Source organism: Cyrtonyx montezumae, unplaced genomic scaffold (assembly GCF_038088225.1).
Source record: "Cyrtonyx montezumae isolate F1298 unplaced genomic scaffold, pur_monq_1.0 scaffold_16, whole genome shotgun sequence".
Classification (NCBI taxonomy): Eukaryota; Metazoa; Chordata; class Aves; order Galliformes; family Odontophoridae; genus Cyrtonyx; species Cyrtonyx montezumae.
This window is the reverse complement of record NW_027071892.1, coordinates 2,622,264-2,638,005: the sequence shown is the minus strand read 5'-3', so window position 1 is coordinate 2,638,005 and position 15,742 is coordinate 2,622,264. Positions and strand designations below refer to the sequence as shown.

The 15,742-nt window shown below is 44.7% G+C and overlaps 2 protein-coding genes across 3 annotated transcripts in view; both read right to left on the bottom strand.

Annotated features, from left to right (window-relative positions):
• The window catches only part of CARHSP1 (calcium regulated heat stable protein 1), a 172,678-nt gene that overhangs the window by 109,988 nt on the left and 46,948 nt on the right, over positions 1-15,742 (bottom strand). The gene's annotated exons all lie outside the window — the stretch shown is intronic.
• The window catches only part of USP7 (ubiquitin specific peptidase 7), a 71,680-nt gene that overhangs the window by 47,846 nt on the left and 8,092 nt on the right, over positions 1-15,742 (bottom strand). For both annotated transcript variants that reach the window (XM_065732314.1, XM_065732315.1), the window contains exon 2: positions 1,547-1,651. In XM_065732314.1, coding sequence (XP_065588386.1) covers positions 1,547-1,651 — 105 coding nt within the window. The remainder of the gene's footprint in view (positions 1-1,546; positions 1,652-15,742) is intronic.

Sequence of the window (15,742 nt, the reverse complement as noted above, 5' to 3'; positions counted from 1 at the left end):
CACCAGCAAGCCAACTGCACTGATGTGTAAATAGCACAACAAGAAGCACCTCATCTGATCCACAAGGCCTGGAAACAGCACCATGTGCTTCTGTGATGCAAGTCTTCACAACAAGATCTTCTATCTGTGTCAATGAAGAAGTATCACAGCACCAAGACATATCCACACTCTCCTTAATCAAATATGCTAACGAGGAGCTAACAGAGTATTGCTTAATCATTATATTCTACCCCTGAAAGCAGTCCAACAGCACAGTGCGCCAATGTTCCTGACCACACTGGAAGTGCACGAGGACAATAATTAATATCACCATAAACATAAACAGCACTCAACATCTATTTTAACAGGCATTCTGATCTTGACCAAAACAAGAATTCCTGTTTGAGTCTTAATTCATTACTGTGAATTAAAGTCACCTGAATGAGATCAGTAACAAAAATCACAGGCTGAACAGACCTAATTATTACTATCTAGCATAATCCCAGGAAACTTTATATTTGCCAACGTTACAGCATGTCCTGAATTTAAACCACATTCTCTTCACAGAATATTACCACTTTCTACTGTCATTCTATCTAATATTAAGTTCCCTTAATACATGGAAGCGAGTGGGTTTTTTTGCCCTCTAAACTCAAATTGTGATTTTTCTCAAACAAAACCACTGAAGATTTTCCACAAACTGAAGTAAATCTTCAAGTACTTCAGATTTATTATCTCACCCGAGACAGCATGAGACAAAGAATCACAGGGGAAGAAATCCCACTCACATTGAACTCCATTCTCCCAATTCTATTTTATTTAGTTCTTCAAAGTAAGGGCAGTTTCTCTCTCACCTCCTCTCTTAAGAGAAGAAATAGAATTGGGCACTTATTTCACTAAATATAACAAAAAACTTAAAGAGAGATAATCTGCAGTTCACTTAAGTAATCCCATGCATATCTACTTTAAGATTATTTGATTTTCTGTAACAGAAAAAAAATATATACCTGAACTTTTATTTAACAGGTCAACAAAAATATTTCGAAACCTCAATTGCATTCCCCTCTCATTAAAGGGGACATCAGTAGACACAAATTCCCTTGGACTCACAAGTGCAAGGGTGGAATATGTCTGTCAAAGGAACAGTTACAGTGACTTATTATACAAAGAGAAATTGATTGTAGCTGCCACCTAACAGAGCAGAACAGATAAGGACTCTCTAAACGTCCTGAAGGAATTGTGTAACTGACATACATCACTGTTTGGTAATGCACCAGCTGCAGTATGCATAAATGGATGCGTCAGAGAATTTACCAATGAAAAGCATAACTTTCAGCAATGTTTAAAGAACTTCAAAGAGAAAATAAATATATAACCTTCCAGGTCCCTGATGCTACTGTATAGCTATGTTAAAAGCTACACAGAGAACAAAGAGTTAACTACTGAGGTTTTGATTTTTTTAATGAGATGCAGTTCAAAGGACAAGTAAGACATATGCAATTTTGTTCTCAAAGTCATAAAAATAACAAAGCCAGAAAGCTAGACATTTTCATCAGTATTTCCTTACCATCTTCCATGTCCTCTTCAGTGTTGTTGTGTCCATCGGCCATTGCTACATTCCCATTAATGACAGGATTTTGAGTAATTCTTGGAGGATCATCTGCATCTCCAGCTAATGCAGAAAAAGAAAAACAAAAATTACTCAACTGCATTGACATTTCTATCTCAGGTAACGCTTATGAGACAGACATATTTTCCAAGATATGAAAGGCAAACTTGTCCTGCCAAACAGCATCCACCGGAGCAGCAACACAGCTATTGTACTGGTGGAAGTGCATCTGCAAAACTCTGCAGACCAATGAATGTTAACAGCTTAAAAAAAAAAAGCCCATATTAACAGAGAACACAAACATTCTTAAGCTTCCAATGGCCTTACAGTCAGTATCTCATAATCCTGTCTCAAAGTAAAAATGACTTCTTAATTGACTTTTTCCTGCTGTTTCATCTTTACTGATACATTTCGAGTAATGGACTGGTAAATCCACAACTTACTTTATGACTTCTTCCATTTCACTGCTTTTAAAAGGAAAACAAAAGTATTTAATCGAATGTAAATGTGCACTGTTAAATCTCACTTAGAAAAAATTGCAAAGAAAGTCCTTCACCATCTTGGGAACACCTCAGAGGTAACATTCCCCAGATTTCAGTCACTACTGACACTAAGTTTTACTACAACTACCTAAAGCATACGTAAAACTCCACTAGAAGTGTAAGTACAAAACAACACCATGAGCTACAAACAAGTGTTTTCAAGGTGCACTGCTCTGACGCGCCCAGCATCTTCCCGGTTAACCCAAGAGCCGCGGGCACCCGGCACAAGCAGCCGGGCTGCAGTCTGCGCGCTCCTGGCGGCAGCACCTCGGACAGCGGCCAGCCCGGCAGGGCGCCTCGCTCAGAAGCCCTGTAAACCACCTCAACAACAGGCACTGCCCTCTGTTTTCACTGTATTAGCAGCGCTCTGAGCAAACACACAGGACTAGAAAACAGAAACTGATGAGACCTGAGATTTCTTCCTGCATTAGAGCTCTGATACTCGGATACGTGCTGGGTGCAGCAGCCCCGGGGTTGGGTGCAGGGCGCTCATCGCGTCTGCCATCACAGCGCGCTCCCAGTGCCCATGACCACTCCGAGTGCGGCTGCACCAGAAGCAGGCGGCGCTGAAGGCTGCTGCTGGGCCAGCCAGGCCGGGTCCGCCGGCAGCAACCAGCACCGCAGCACTGGGCAGGCCAGGGTTCATACAACAGCAACCTAATTACAGCAGAACTAACTGCGGGGGGGAAGGCTTAACCTGCAGAGCTCACTGGGCACGCAGCAGCACAGCAACTGCCTGCACACCAGCTCAGGCTGCTTTGTTCCCAGTCGCCATCAGGGCAACTAATCGCCCATAAACAGGTTGGAGCAAACAGCCAAGGAGATGTCACTCCCTCACTGACAGCAAGGAGCACTTTGATGTCTGTGAGCTAGGACCTGGCTTTAACAAAGCGATGGGCTTCTGTGAGATGCTGCTCTGCACTGCCCCAAACCACAGCCAGCCAGCAGAGAGCAGGGAGAAAACACAGATCACCTTAGGAGATACAGCAGAGGCACATCTGAGGTACTATGAGGTGCTAAGACAAACCACAGCACAGCACACATCCCAGCTGCCCATGCCAACACACACGGCTGCACCACCGCCCTTGGGCACGGAGCCCCACTCACAGCAGTGGACGCTATGGCTGCTGTGAACACGGCCGTTTTTGACTTCTTACAAAGCCCATCTCTTAGAATAAATGACCTGCACAAACACAGACCTGTCTTTTACCCACAACACCAGCTCTCACTGCAGCTGTGCAAGGGTGCAATCTAACAATCACCAGAAGTTAGCACAGAAGTTAGCATGAGAAGAAAGTACTGAAGCTGCAGGTGAGCTCATGGATGTTTTCAGCTCCTGAAATACAGCACACAGAAATGCCATTACAGCTTCCAATGCTTTAGACAAACACACTGTGTTGTAAAGAACACTTAAATTGGTTTCTATCTCTCCAGAACACACATTTTTAAAGTATTATTTCATTAGAAAGAAGAATGCAGAATACAACGAACAGTGACAACCAGTTACATTAAACACCTGCAGTCCCCACATGGACAAGAGCTACAGGAGCCCTCTCCCACAGCAAGGAAGTTCAACAATGCTGACACTGAGCCACAGACTCAGAGTCACAGACTCTTTCCTAAAAACACACAGAAATAAAACAGCATATAGACAGACTATGTAAATTTCACTGAAAAGGGAACAAAATCAGTCTTGTAGCAGCCAAACTGCACTAGCACTAGGAGCTGTTAAAATACAGATTATTTCACAACTCCCTGTAGCAAAGATTCCCCATATCACAGAAGTGGCCAGCAAGTGTTCGCATCAGTTGTACTGGGTTTTATGCAACCAGACAGCAGCTCACGAGAAGCCCTCGGGCTTCCAGGAGTCTGGGACCCCTTACATGAAAGCCAAAGCAACATGCACAACTCCCAGGGAGCAACCTAACAAGTCCTGTGACTGGAGTAACTTCACTAAGAAGCCAATTCTCAAGTAACTAGAATTGTTTTAAGAAAAAAATATTGAAAATTATTCACCTGATGGAAGAAAAAAAAAGTTACCAAATGTGCTTGCTCTGGAAGAGCTCTGCCTTTCAGAATTAAGAGAAAATACCTGTCCTCTAATCCCTATGCACAGTCAGAATACAAACACCACTCCCTACCTGCACAAAGGGACTTAGAGAGGGAATTAAGCAACAGTGTTCTATCATTTCCTTTTTAAGGCACTCCTAGGTCACTGTAATAAAAACCTATACAAGTATCAATCCATTTCTGTAGTACTGCTGCCCTTCCAAAAGCACCCAAGAACAAACCAACCCCCCAAAACATTTCAACGAAGTACAGGGATGGAGATCAAGCTGACTATTCAGAACGGGAAGACTGGGTATAGGCATAGGTATAGAACACTGACGTCACAGATATCACTACAGCTTTCAGAAAGTTGAAATTTCAGCCAAAAAAAAAGTAGCTCTCACCTTAGCAGAAGGGTGGGTCATTTGTTTGTTCCCTGTTCTATTATTAATTTATTAATTCACCCAGAAAGCAACAAAGGACAGCAAGACCTAAGGGGAACAACGCTTGTGAAGAAGTATCAGAAGGCGAGAGACAAGCACGCAGTCCAGGGGAGAAAGGCACAGTCACAGGAAGAAAGGAAATGCAGATGACTTTTTTCTATTTTTAATCTCTTTAAAGAGGAGCAAGCAGAAAACGCTTGTTAAAAAAAAAAAAAGAGAGAGAGGTAGGGAGGGTTTAAAGAATTATACGGAAGTCTCCTGTCCTCTGAAACATCCAAAATAAACTGCACTACTGACTGTGAATTGCAAATCCTATGCAGTAGGAAACGATGCTATGCAAGACAGTAATCGAAGAGAAAAACATCCCTGGGGTGGGGAAGCTGCCTCACGTGGAAGCAGACATCCCTGCCACGTCTACAGCACCTGGAGCAAGGAGAGGGCACCAGCAACGCTGCAGCCACCACTACTACACTGACCAATCACTGCATCCCTGTCATTATGTCTGCCCGCCAGAGACAAAAGACGAGATGGCACAAGTGCTTATATGTTGTGTCAGTGTACCTCATGAATCCAGACCATCTGAAGTTACAGGACTATTACATTCCCAGATAAACCAAAGTTACTACTGTAAGAAGCTCCTGAACACCAATCATCATCCATGAGAGCTACACACCAAGGTAAACAGCATCTAAAACATCACCCTGCAGAGAAAGCTATCCTTACTGGAAGGTAAAAGGGAGGTACAATGTAACTTGGTGAGCAGAAAAACAGCCAACCCAGAAGCTATGCTCTAAATTAAGCACTTTGCCACTGCAACTCATTGATCTGCCTGCCTTTAAAGGGATGAGCATGTCGACAGCATTCACTAAACAAAATCCTAAGCCTTAAAAACATGACTAACTTCTTATAGACATGTACAAATCATTCAAGGTATTATCAGTGCAATTATTCAGTGATCCAAAAGCTGCCATTTAAGAAGTCACCCCCCACACCAAATATACTAAACCAAGCAGTGACTAAATTACTGCCAGCTCTCAGCAGCTTAACTCAGTGCTTAATGAATAATTCAGTGTTAAATGAAAGACTGTATGAACCAGAGATCAATTTGGACACTAACAACACACACCTATAATTATCCCACATATTTACAACTTTATACTCTGGCAGAAGCAGTTTCTGTAGACTGATTTCTCATTTTAACATTTTTTTTCATACTCTCTAAGTGTTTGGTAACTTGGGGTAGACAACACTACCAGCACACAGCAGTTGACAAGACAAATCATCTTCTTCCATGATAAGGGAAAGGCTGAAGCATCAGAAGTGTCATGAGCCATTATCACAACTACTGGACTCCTGCTACCCTCCTCTTCACCACATCTAGAGGAGCAAGGCTGGAGAAGCAACCATCCAAACTCGTTACGTCTTGTCTCCGCACATTCCAGAGATGGCAGCATGATTACATCTGCACTGCAGACAACGCGCTCGGTCCCAGCCTACCCAACACACCCTAAACAACGTGTCTTTCCAACATCACACCCCTCTTTATGTTTTACTGCTTTAGTGAGTAACCAGCTTGTCTCTTGCAACAACAAACGCGGAGAATTCAGCAGGCATCACTTAAAAGGCTGAAAAAGTACCTGGAGAAAACCAAACCTCTGAAACAGAGAGAGAGCGGTACACTATCAAAAGGAGCCCAGCCACCACTGAACGTGGCACAACTGTAGTGCTGAGACCACATTCTTTGAGCTTTAAAAGGAGACAATCCAGCAGTAACAGAACGAGCTTATTTGGATAGGAGTATAAGTGTGCTATGGCACTAGTGACTGCACACCTGATGTGCCTCTTTCTTAAAGCATGGGATGCTTGCAGCTTTACCACCCAGCAGCCTCCCTGGGAGTAGTCAGCAATCTATGCAAGTTTTCAGAACTCATTTCTGCTTCATTTTGTCTGAGCACACTTCTGCGTTTCAGAAAGCTGTAGACCATCAAAATGAATACTACAACTGAATGCTTGCCATATAGTTAAGCAACAAAGAAAGTTTGTGTTTGAAACAATACAATAAAATACTGTATTACCTTTTGTAAAGCTAGCTCTGAAGGTAAGACAATTCTGTATGGACACCGAAATTTTGTTTGCGAATGCATGAACACTGATTGCACTGCTCACACCTCAACTCAGCACTGCAATCTGCTGAGCTCTGCCACACTGCAGGGAGCAGGACAGGGAGCAGGGCGTAACACACCTTCACTTCTAGTACCAACATCACTTTCTGAAACTGGAAACACCATTCACCTGCCTGTGGAAGAGCTTGAATACAAAAATCAATTTCCAACAGAGAACATTAGTAGATAATAATAAAGACTTTGCACTGCAACAATACTGGAGTACTGTGGGGGGAACACTGCTCTTAGCCCCACACTTTATCTCTAAGCAGGCCTAACAGTACTTTTCTACTCTGTTAAAAAATACATATATATCAGATCCATCTGCATTAGAGAAAACGTGGCATCTGCATGTTGGAGACCTCACACCTAAGATCCAACACCATCAGCTTTTCTTCCTGTGACTTTTGGCAGCACTTTTAATGGCCTTTTTTATCATTACATTACAAATTTGCTAGCATTGGTCCTATTTTCTCCCTTCTACCTTATTCAATTGCAATGTGAGGAAAAAAATGCTGGATGTACACTGTGGGACCACAGAAATCTGTCGTGGCTGCTATGGGCAGCCCCAGTTCTGGGACGAGGCTTCTGCAGAAAGGAAAGGCAAGAAAACCACACTCAGAATGACCCCAGCAACTACCAGAGCTGCTCTGAAGGCGGCTGCTATAGCAGAGCAGTGCACAGCCACAAGCCAAGTTACCTACAGACGTGGGCTGGCAGTCCTACAGCGCAGGTGTACAATGTGAGAACATGCTGTGTGCCCACAGCATTATGCACAAAGCACTTGCTGCTGTTGGTAAGCACAGCTGAGGATGTCAGGACCTGCCACACACAACACCCAACTGCACTGCTCTTTAAGCAGTGCTTCTACAGAAAACAACCACTACGGGCTCTAAGTGCACCAAACACTACAACAGGCTGAACTGCTACTGCTGTAGCACCATTTGGTACCTACGATGATCTGTAGTGCCCTCGCTGCACCCTTTTTCACTTCTCCTGTACTTTTTTAAGACGGAGGAAAGTGGGGAAGTGAACCAGGCTGCATCCCGATGCAGCAGCACGGTGAACTTATACAAAGCATTTAACACTGCCATTCAATTCCAGAAACAAAGAAATGAATGGAAAATGACTGCACGAGAGCTGCTGGGACGTGGGGAGGAAACGTACTTGTGTATGTGGAAAAGGAGAACTATGATTTTAAACAATTCCTACAGTGAAAAGTCTACACATAGGTTACACTGATGTTCAATGTAATTAACGATAGCAACTATGCACTTGTCTAAAACTAACACCCACAGAGAGCACACCAGGAACCACTCCTCCCTCACAAGGGATGCTTCCCAACAAGCTCGCCAACAAACTGCTGCTTTGTTCCAAGGAGCAGATTTCAGATTCCCTCTTTCGCTCCAGTTTCCAAGTTCCTGAGAGATGCAGTTCTCAGGAGTTATTGATATAATAAATATAAATAATAATAAATTTTAAAATAACAAAAAATAAACATTTTCCTGCCCTGTTTGTCACGCTGTCCCACGTCCTACAGTAACATCCACGATCCACTGACCGTAAGGGATGGCAAGTGTTGGAGTCTGGACTGACTCAGGGATCATCACCGGGTCCCAGAGCAGTTGGGACTTTCCCCAGCATTCACTCATACATAAGGCTTAAACTTGATTTTCCCTTCCCCTCCTGACTGTAACCTGTTTTTTTCCATCACAGTGTTAATGCAGACAATTCCTTGGGCTCCAAGGAGGAGCAGACTGTTGCCACGAGTGTTCTCCAGATCAGCTTCTCTTGACTGCTTGGAAAGTGCAACTTACTATCTGGGAAGCATCCGAATGTTAGCAGGCACCAAAATCAGGACTGAGCTGTGTTAATTATCTAGTTGTACCTATGTGAAGAATGTTCTTCTAACAAACAAACAAGCCACAGCTGAAAAGGTGCTATACAGAACACATAAGGAATGCTGGGCATCGGCCTCCACTGCTTACAAGGGAATTCTTAAAAGCATGCAGAACAGGAATTCAATAACTCTGTTAAACACTCCATGGACAATTTTATCGCTTTTTGGTCGGCAGTTTCACCTCAGTTAGGTTTTTTTTTTTTTCCTTTTGAATGAAAACAAAAAAAAACTTAAGAAGTGACCAGAAAGTTTTTCTTGTTTAACTACTCAACTGTAACACATCCACCCCGCTGTCCTGGTGCCAAGAAGGCTGCCACGGGACCCAAGGCCTCACATCAGTTAAGCAAACACCATCAGAAAAGTAGTACACCTTCTATTTTAAAGAAAACAATACACACATGTAACAGGCACAACGACACTCACATTCTGAGGCTCTCTTTCCAAACCTAGCATAACTGCACCCAAATCAATGAGGCAGAAAACCTACCCAGGATTCCTCCAGATCTGCTTTAGCACAGAACAGCTGAATCTAAAAACCAAGCTACTTGGATAAAAAATAAAAAATACCTACTGACAACCACTGCAACACCCGTACAGCAGCAACCATTCTGCAAACAACTCTTTACCACAGACACAGCTTCCCAAACGAAATGCATCGTGCAGTACCATCTGCAGCTGCAAGCCTCAAAAATACACAGCTCATGCAAATCATGCAAACAACTGTTTTAGAAACAGGAATTTGAGAGACAATCACAAACTGGGGCCTCACACCCACATCGTTTAATTTCAGTCTCATCTTGCACTGCAGCCACATGGATAAAGGATGGAGAGATGCTACAGATGGGTTTTATTCTACACGCCAGGGCTCCTGCGCACAACAGCTCTCTCAACACCCTGAAGTGTCACCACCCCAAGTAACTATTTCCCCATAAGACTTCCCCTCCTGCCCTCTCCAAGGGCAGGAGCACTTGGTATCCCCAGAGCAGCACAGGGTACCCCTCCCTGAGCCAACCCCTCATCCCACTGCTCTCAACCTCAGTGGCTGCAGCACACCAAGCAAGGCACTCCCACCACACTGAGAGGAGCTTTAGCTCGGCTTTGCCTGGCAAGGGAAAAAAAACAAAACAGGTTGGTCACAAACATTACCTCTTTCCTTGAAAAGCTGGGGCCTCACATGAGGCAGTGATCAGAACTGGCATGTTTCCAAGCAAAAATGCATTCTGAATAGAGGCTGTACTTCAGTGCTTATGCATGTGTTGTATATTTGCTCTCTTATTTATTACAAATTTCATTTGATTTATTGTTTGATAGGCCAAATCCTCAGCCTGTATTTCAATAGCATTCTGGGCTCTATTCTCAGAGCACAAAGGCAACAACCCAGACTTGAAAATATGTTTTAGAGCAGCTGACTACTGCATGTCAGCCACTGAATTAAATCTTTCTTATGCTCTGCGAAACACCCTAATTCCACAAATACACTCCCAATCTCAATACTCTATTCTCTCTGGTAAATCTTCCTAACTACTGCTATTTTTGCTCCAGTGCTTGCACCACTCATCTGAAGCAAATTCTGAGGACTTCCAAAATTAATTACCGTCTTCCTGCTTTGCCTCTGGCGAGGAGCTGGTATAAACATCACCACCGAATTAAGCAGCATCTCAGATTCCTTATTCTACTGATGAATGATTCTTCCTTTGTCTCAGGAAAGCCACGAATCCCAGAAGCCTTCTCCCCACCCTTTATTTTTCTCCCGAATAATGCATCATTTGTGGCCTGGGCCATCATCAGAGCTTCAACTAGGTGACTACACGCACAGCTGGAACAAACCCTTCCCAGTCACACTCTGCTTTTGATCTACCTAGGCCATTTACATTTCCAGCTATACCTTTTATGCCACAAACGCTGTCAGTAATTTAAGTATACCCTTGGAGCATGCAAAAGTAGACTTTTTTTTTTCCCCAGCCCTCCCCACCGCTCCTCAGCTCATTTCCCCTCCTTCTCCTGGACTACTTTCCATGACTTGAAAGCTGAAGTGCTCAGAGGAGGGGTGAGCACAGGACAGCACAAGGCAGATCAGAAGGGAGGGCACAAACAAATGCAAAGAGAGCTATCCCACAAACCACTAGAACAGAATTCCTAACACTTCCTAAGCTCCACACCTTTCTGTGCAGTATGCTATTCAATAAACAATCCTATAAAGAATTAATTGTTCCTCTCAGAAGCAGACAGGACACAAACTCAGAGACCTTGCCTAAGAAATGAAAGAACTGTACATTTAACAAAACCTGCAACTAGTGTGACTCTATCAAAGGCTTCTGGCCTGAAAGTCAACTTCTGTATTACTTTTTTCGATACCTTGACCCAACAGAACAGAAGCAGAGCTCCAGTTTAGATGTCATTACAACCAGGTCTGACTCAAACTTGAAACGAGCTCCAGACGTTGTCGCTCACAGTGAGATACAGATTTAAGGATGACCAGCGTGAGTCAATCAGCAGAAACACCAATCCTTTAGCTGCAACTTTTAACAAAAACTAAGCCAAGACAGACTTGAGGCCGAAAAGAGCAGAAAGCTTTTTTTTTTTTGCTGAAGGATCTTGAGGGGAGAAGCTGCACTCGGACAAAGCACGCAGAGCTGCCGAAGCAGCAGCCCAAGCCTCTGACGCAGCGTTCAGTTATTTCACCTATTTGCAGGCACCAGGTTTTAGCCAGCGGCAATATGTTGTGTTTATCAGGGCGGTAACACAACACTGGCATACTTATAACAGCTAAGCTCCACAAAAGGAAATTTATCTGTGCGCATGTAACAGGAGAGTCTCTCTTCATCTGTCTCAGCTTGTTCTCAAACCCCATCAGACACAATACAGTGTCTGTACTTCTATCTAGCAGATACACTTGCTATTTTTCCTATTGCACCCTTTGACCATACAAAACTTAAAGAAATAAACATGCACACATGGTTTGATTTGCTCTAGTTCACACGGTCGCGTTCAGGTATGTTAATACTCCTGGGGACGTCTGCTCCCAACTCAGACTCAGCACCCCTGTAAATCAAAGCCCACAAGAACAAGGAGACACTCAAAAGGACAAGGGAGAAGCCTGCCACGCTTTGCCTTGGGACGTCCTGGTAAACAAGAGACTGCTCCAGCACCCAAACAGCCACCTGGGGGGTGCTGGGGGCCTCTGGGAGACATAAGAGACTGCCCACCGGGCTCTGGGATCTTGCTGGACTGCCCACTCAAAGCAAGGCTCTGGGACTCATTCCATCCACTGCTGTGCAGCAGAGGCTCACCATCCACCACACGGACCACGCTGCACACTGAAGCTCTGTGCCCATTACTACTGGGCTGCACATTCCAAGACAAGAGCGGCGTTCCTCTGTTACACAGACTACTGCCGACACCGCCTCGTCACATCTGCTTCAGAGTGCTGACACCCAATGCACGACCCCAGAACACAAAGGGTACCCTGCCAACACAGCTTATAGGCACTCCGTTTTTAGATTTTATTATTGCTTCTGCTACTATCCAGACTTAACAGATACAGCACTGACAGTCAGATCTTTGTTGAAGTTTTTTATTTGACTTGTTTTCTCTTCTACACGTGTTATTAGTGTAAGCTCCTCATCTGCTTCACGTGAAAAGAAACACTACGAATGGACTAAGTGGTGGGAAATAAGCACTACTGCAGCTCAGCAATCTTGGAGTCCAACCACACTTGCAACCAGCACAGCCTTCCTCCTCAGAACAGCAGTACCCAGCTCCCCTTGTGCTCTGGCTCACACAGGAACAGCCACTCTGAATGTGGAGCTCCAGCTGCAGGACAGGAGAAGTTATACCTACCTGCCCATCCACACAAACTACAACTCATGACAGCAGTGCCCAAAGCACTCAGCAAAATTATGGGACCTCTTTACCTGAGGAAGCATTTCTTTTCTGAAAGAGTGGTCAGGCACTGGAATGGCCTGCCTAGGGAGGTGGTTGAGGCACCGTCCCTAGCGCTGTTCAAGAAGCGTTTAGATGAGGTGCTAAAGGACTTAATTTAGTAGTTGGGTAGAGATAGTGATAGGAGGATGGTTGGACTAGATGATCTTATAGGTCCTTTCCAACCTTATGAACTTATGAACTCTTCACATCCAAAGTTACAAACCTGTATTAAGGGGCAAAGTGCTTTGTGGCAGCATTGCATGCGCTGCATTAACTGCACGATGCAACTACTTTCCTAAGGATAGCCTTACACGTTCTTTTCCTATTACATTTTTTGAATGTACAAATAAGAAATATTTTGAGAAATGTCACTTCAAGCATCATTGTCAGGCAAAGTTTTCATCCGATTTATGTTACTGATTTTAACAAATTTGCTAATAAGTCGAAGACCAGCTCAGACAAGATGCAGCTTTTTCACCATCAGTTCTGCAAGAAAGGAGTAAAACCAGGCAAGACAGTCCTGCTGTCGTTAATAACATTATCACTGCAGTGGTTCATGTCACATGGATGCTTATTCAAGATGAAAGAAATGGCCACTGCATTTAATTCATACCTGGTGCATTTGGCTGGATGGATCCGAGACCCACCCAGCAGCAGCCATGCAGATGCCCAGCATCAGAGCCTGCTTACGCAGCTTTGTGATCCACACGGTGTTTCATATTCAGGTGAAAATGGGGTTGAGGAGGGGAGGAAATCATAGGACCAATGTGCTTTTTGTCTTAAGTCGTTATTTGTTTCCAGGACTAGACAGTGCTTTTGAGATTTAGAACTGGAAGTGGGACCAGCAGAAGCCACTGCATGCATGCAACGACCTGTTCCAGGCAGCTGCGTGCACTGCTAGCCACACAGGTGCTTTGTCAACTCTCTGCAAAAGCAGCATACTTCTCCCACTTAGCTCTGATAACTGAACTCCAATCCACTCACTTGATTGCTGCTTGAAAAACTGCATCTGAAAGAACTGTCAAAGCTCTGAAGGAAAAGGCAGCGCTTCACACCACCACAAGCAGCACTTCTACAGCAGTCTGTTTTCAGTCTCACCAAATAGTTAAACAGCCTGGTTGGGCCAAAGAACAGGAACTCTTCAGGTCCATCCAGGTACTGAGCTACTACTGCAACATCCGCTGTGTGTTATCCATCAGAGCAGCAGGGCCCCTCCTCACCAGGCAGACAGCCGTGCTATCACTATCACGGGGCCAGCAGGGATGGGAGCAGACACCCCTCCATCCCCCACGCATCTGAAGAGCACTGAGATACAGCCACAGCCAGAACCAACACACCCTGCTCATACAACAGCCGCTCGTGGTCCCAGGCTGCAGGCACTCCTCTGACCCAGCATGTAGGCCACAGGCATTCCTTGGGAAGTAGTGACCCATTTCTGGAGCCTGCTTCCCCAGCACACATTCCTCTAAGAAATACAGGGGCACACAGCAGGCATGCGCCAGCCCTGAGCAGCTCCCCCAGGTCCAGACAGCGCATGGGGAAGGGGCCAGCTCAGCTGGGGACACTGCATCCAGCCAAGGGGTGAGCAGGGCATCCCCTCTGGGGACCCGGGCGACCAGACTGCCCACACCAAATTCCTGAGTGTGATGTAGGAACCAGAAGTGGAGCACTACCAATGAGAAGGGGTTTGCGACACTGAAAGGTTACCTGGCTTGGCATGATGCACAGCAGCCCAACGCTGAGGGTGAAAATGACCTGTAAATTACTCTAATAACATCAAAAAATTTCTTACTTCAGAAAACACACCAACTCTCTAACTAGAAAACTGTATCCTGCCAAAATTTCAAGTGCTCTTACTGTACACCCATCCTTTGACTTAATAAAGCATGAATCTGAGGTGGTTAATGTGCATTTCATGGTGTACTAAAGTAAGGGATTAAAAATATTAGCCTAGTCAATCTCCACCAATATTTTGCTCAGGCTACACTAACTAGGCCCTGCCAACCAAGTAAAATTGGTTTAACGCTGAAGTCTAACATGTGGCTGAGGTATTAACAGCAAAAGGTGCACTGTAAGTTATGTTCACAATGATGAAAATCAATCTCTGCCTCCAACCTGTTACCGTACCCGGGAAGCTTACTCTGACAGCTTTTAGCATCCTGCTGCAAACATGTCTGACCCAATGCGTCTCTGAACCAGCATGGGACCAGGGGAAGGCTGCAGGGAGCCCTGACTCCAAATGTGAGTGCCTGAACACAGCCCTGAGAGGATTTTAACCACTGTGCTGAAAATATGAGAAGAACAGTGGCTGGGCCAGGAACTTCCCCTCCCCCCTCGGTGGTTACATTATGATTGTCAGAGATTTCGCAGTTACTCTAACCTGAAAAGAGTGACCTACTTAATACAGGTGAGAAAGCTGAAGATGTTGGAAAACTGAAATTTTTAGCTACAGGGAATACCCTTGTTCAAAATAAGTGACAATACTCAGAAGATCTGCAATGGGATCACATCACTGAACGCAGAGAGGCTAAAAATAACCAAAATCAGGAAGTTCACTTCAGTCTCTTCTTTCACCTTACTTACTCCCACCAACAGCTGTGTGAGCAATGAGGAGGCAGAGGGAGGTGCAGGGTGAAGGCCAGCTCCAGTACAGAGCTGCTCTCTGTGCATCAGAGAGAACTATCAGCACTAACTGCTGGCTCCCAGTGGCACAGAAATAGTCATCTTAAAATAAATAAGGAAATAAATACAAAGTCAAGCACAGTGCCCAGACCCAAATCCAACGTCCACGATTCAACAGTACCAGGATTTGACATCAGCCTGTCATTCAAAGAATCTCAGTGCTGATTCACTACCATCGCTAGTTTGCAATGGGGATTAATCCAAATGCTTCCACTGCACACAAGATTCCCTAAGATGACCACCAGGTCAATGGGCTGCAGTGAAGTGCTCGGGCTCTCACTGCATTCATGTTAACACCTCTCCAAGGCTGCCTTCCAGCAAAACACGAGGGCACAGCAAACACAAGTGCTTAACAGGGGCTGCTTATGAACAGCAGTAGGTGAAGTGAGACCCAGTTTTGCAAATCTTTCCCAACAGTCTTCATTTAATCACTGCTAATATCAAGATGAAGA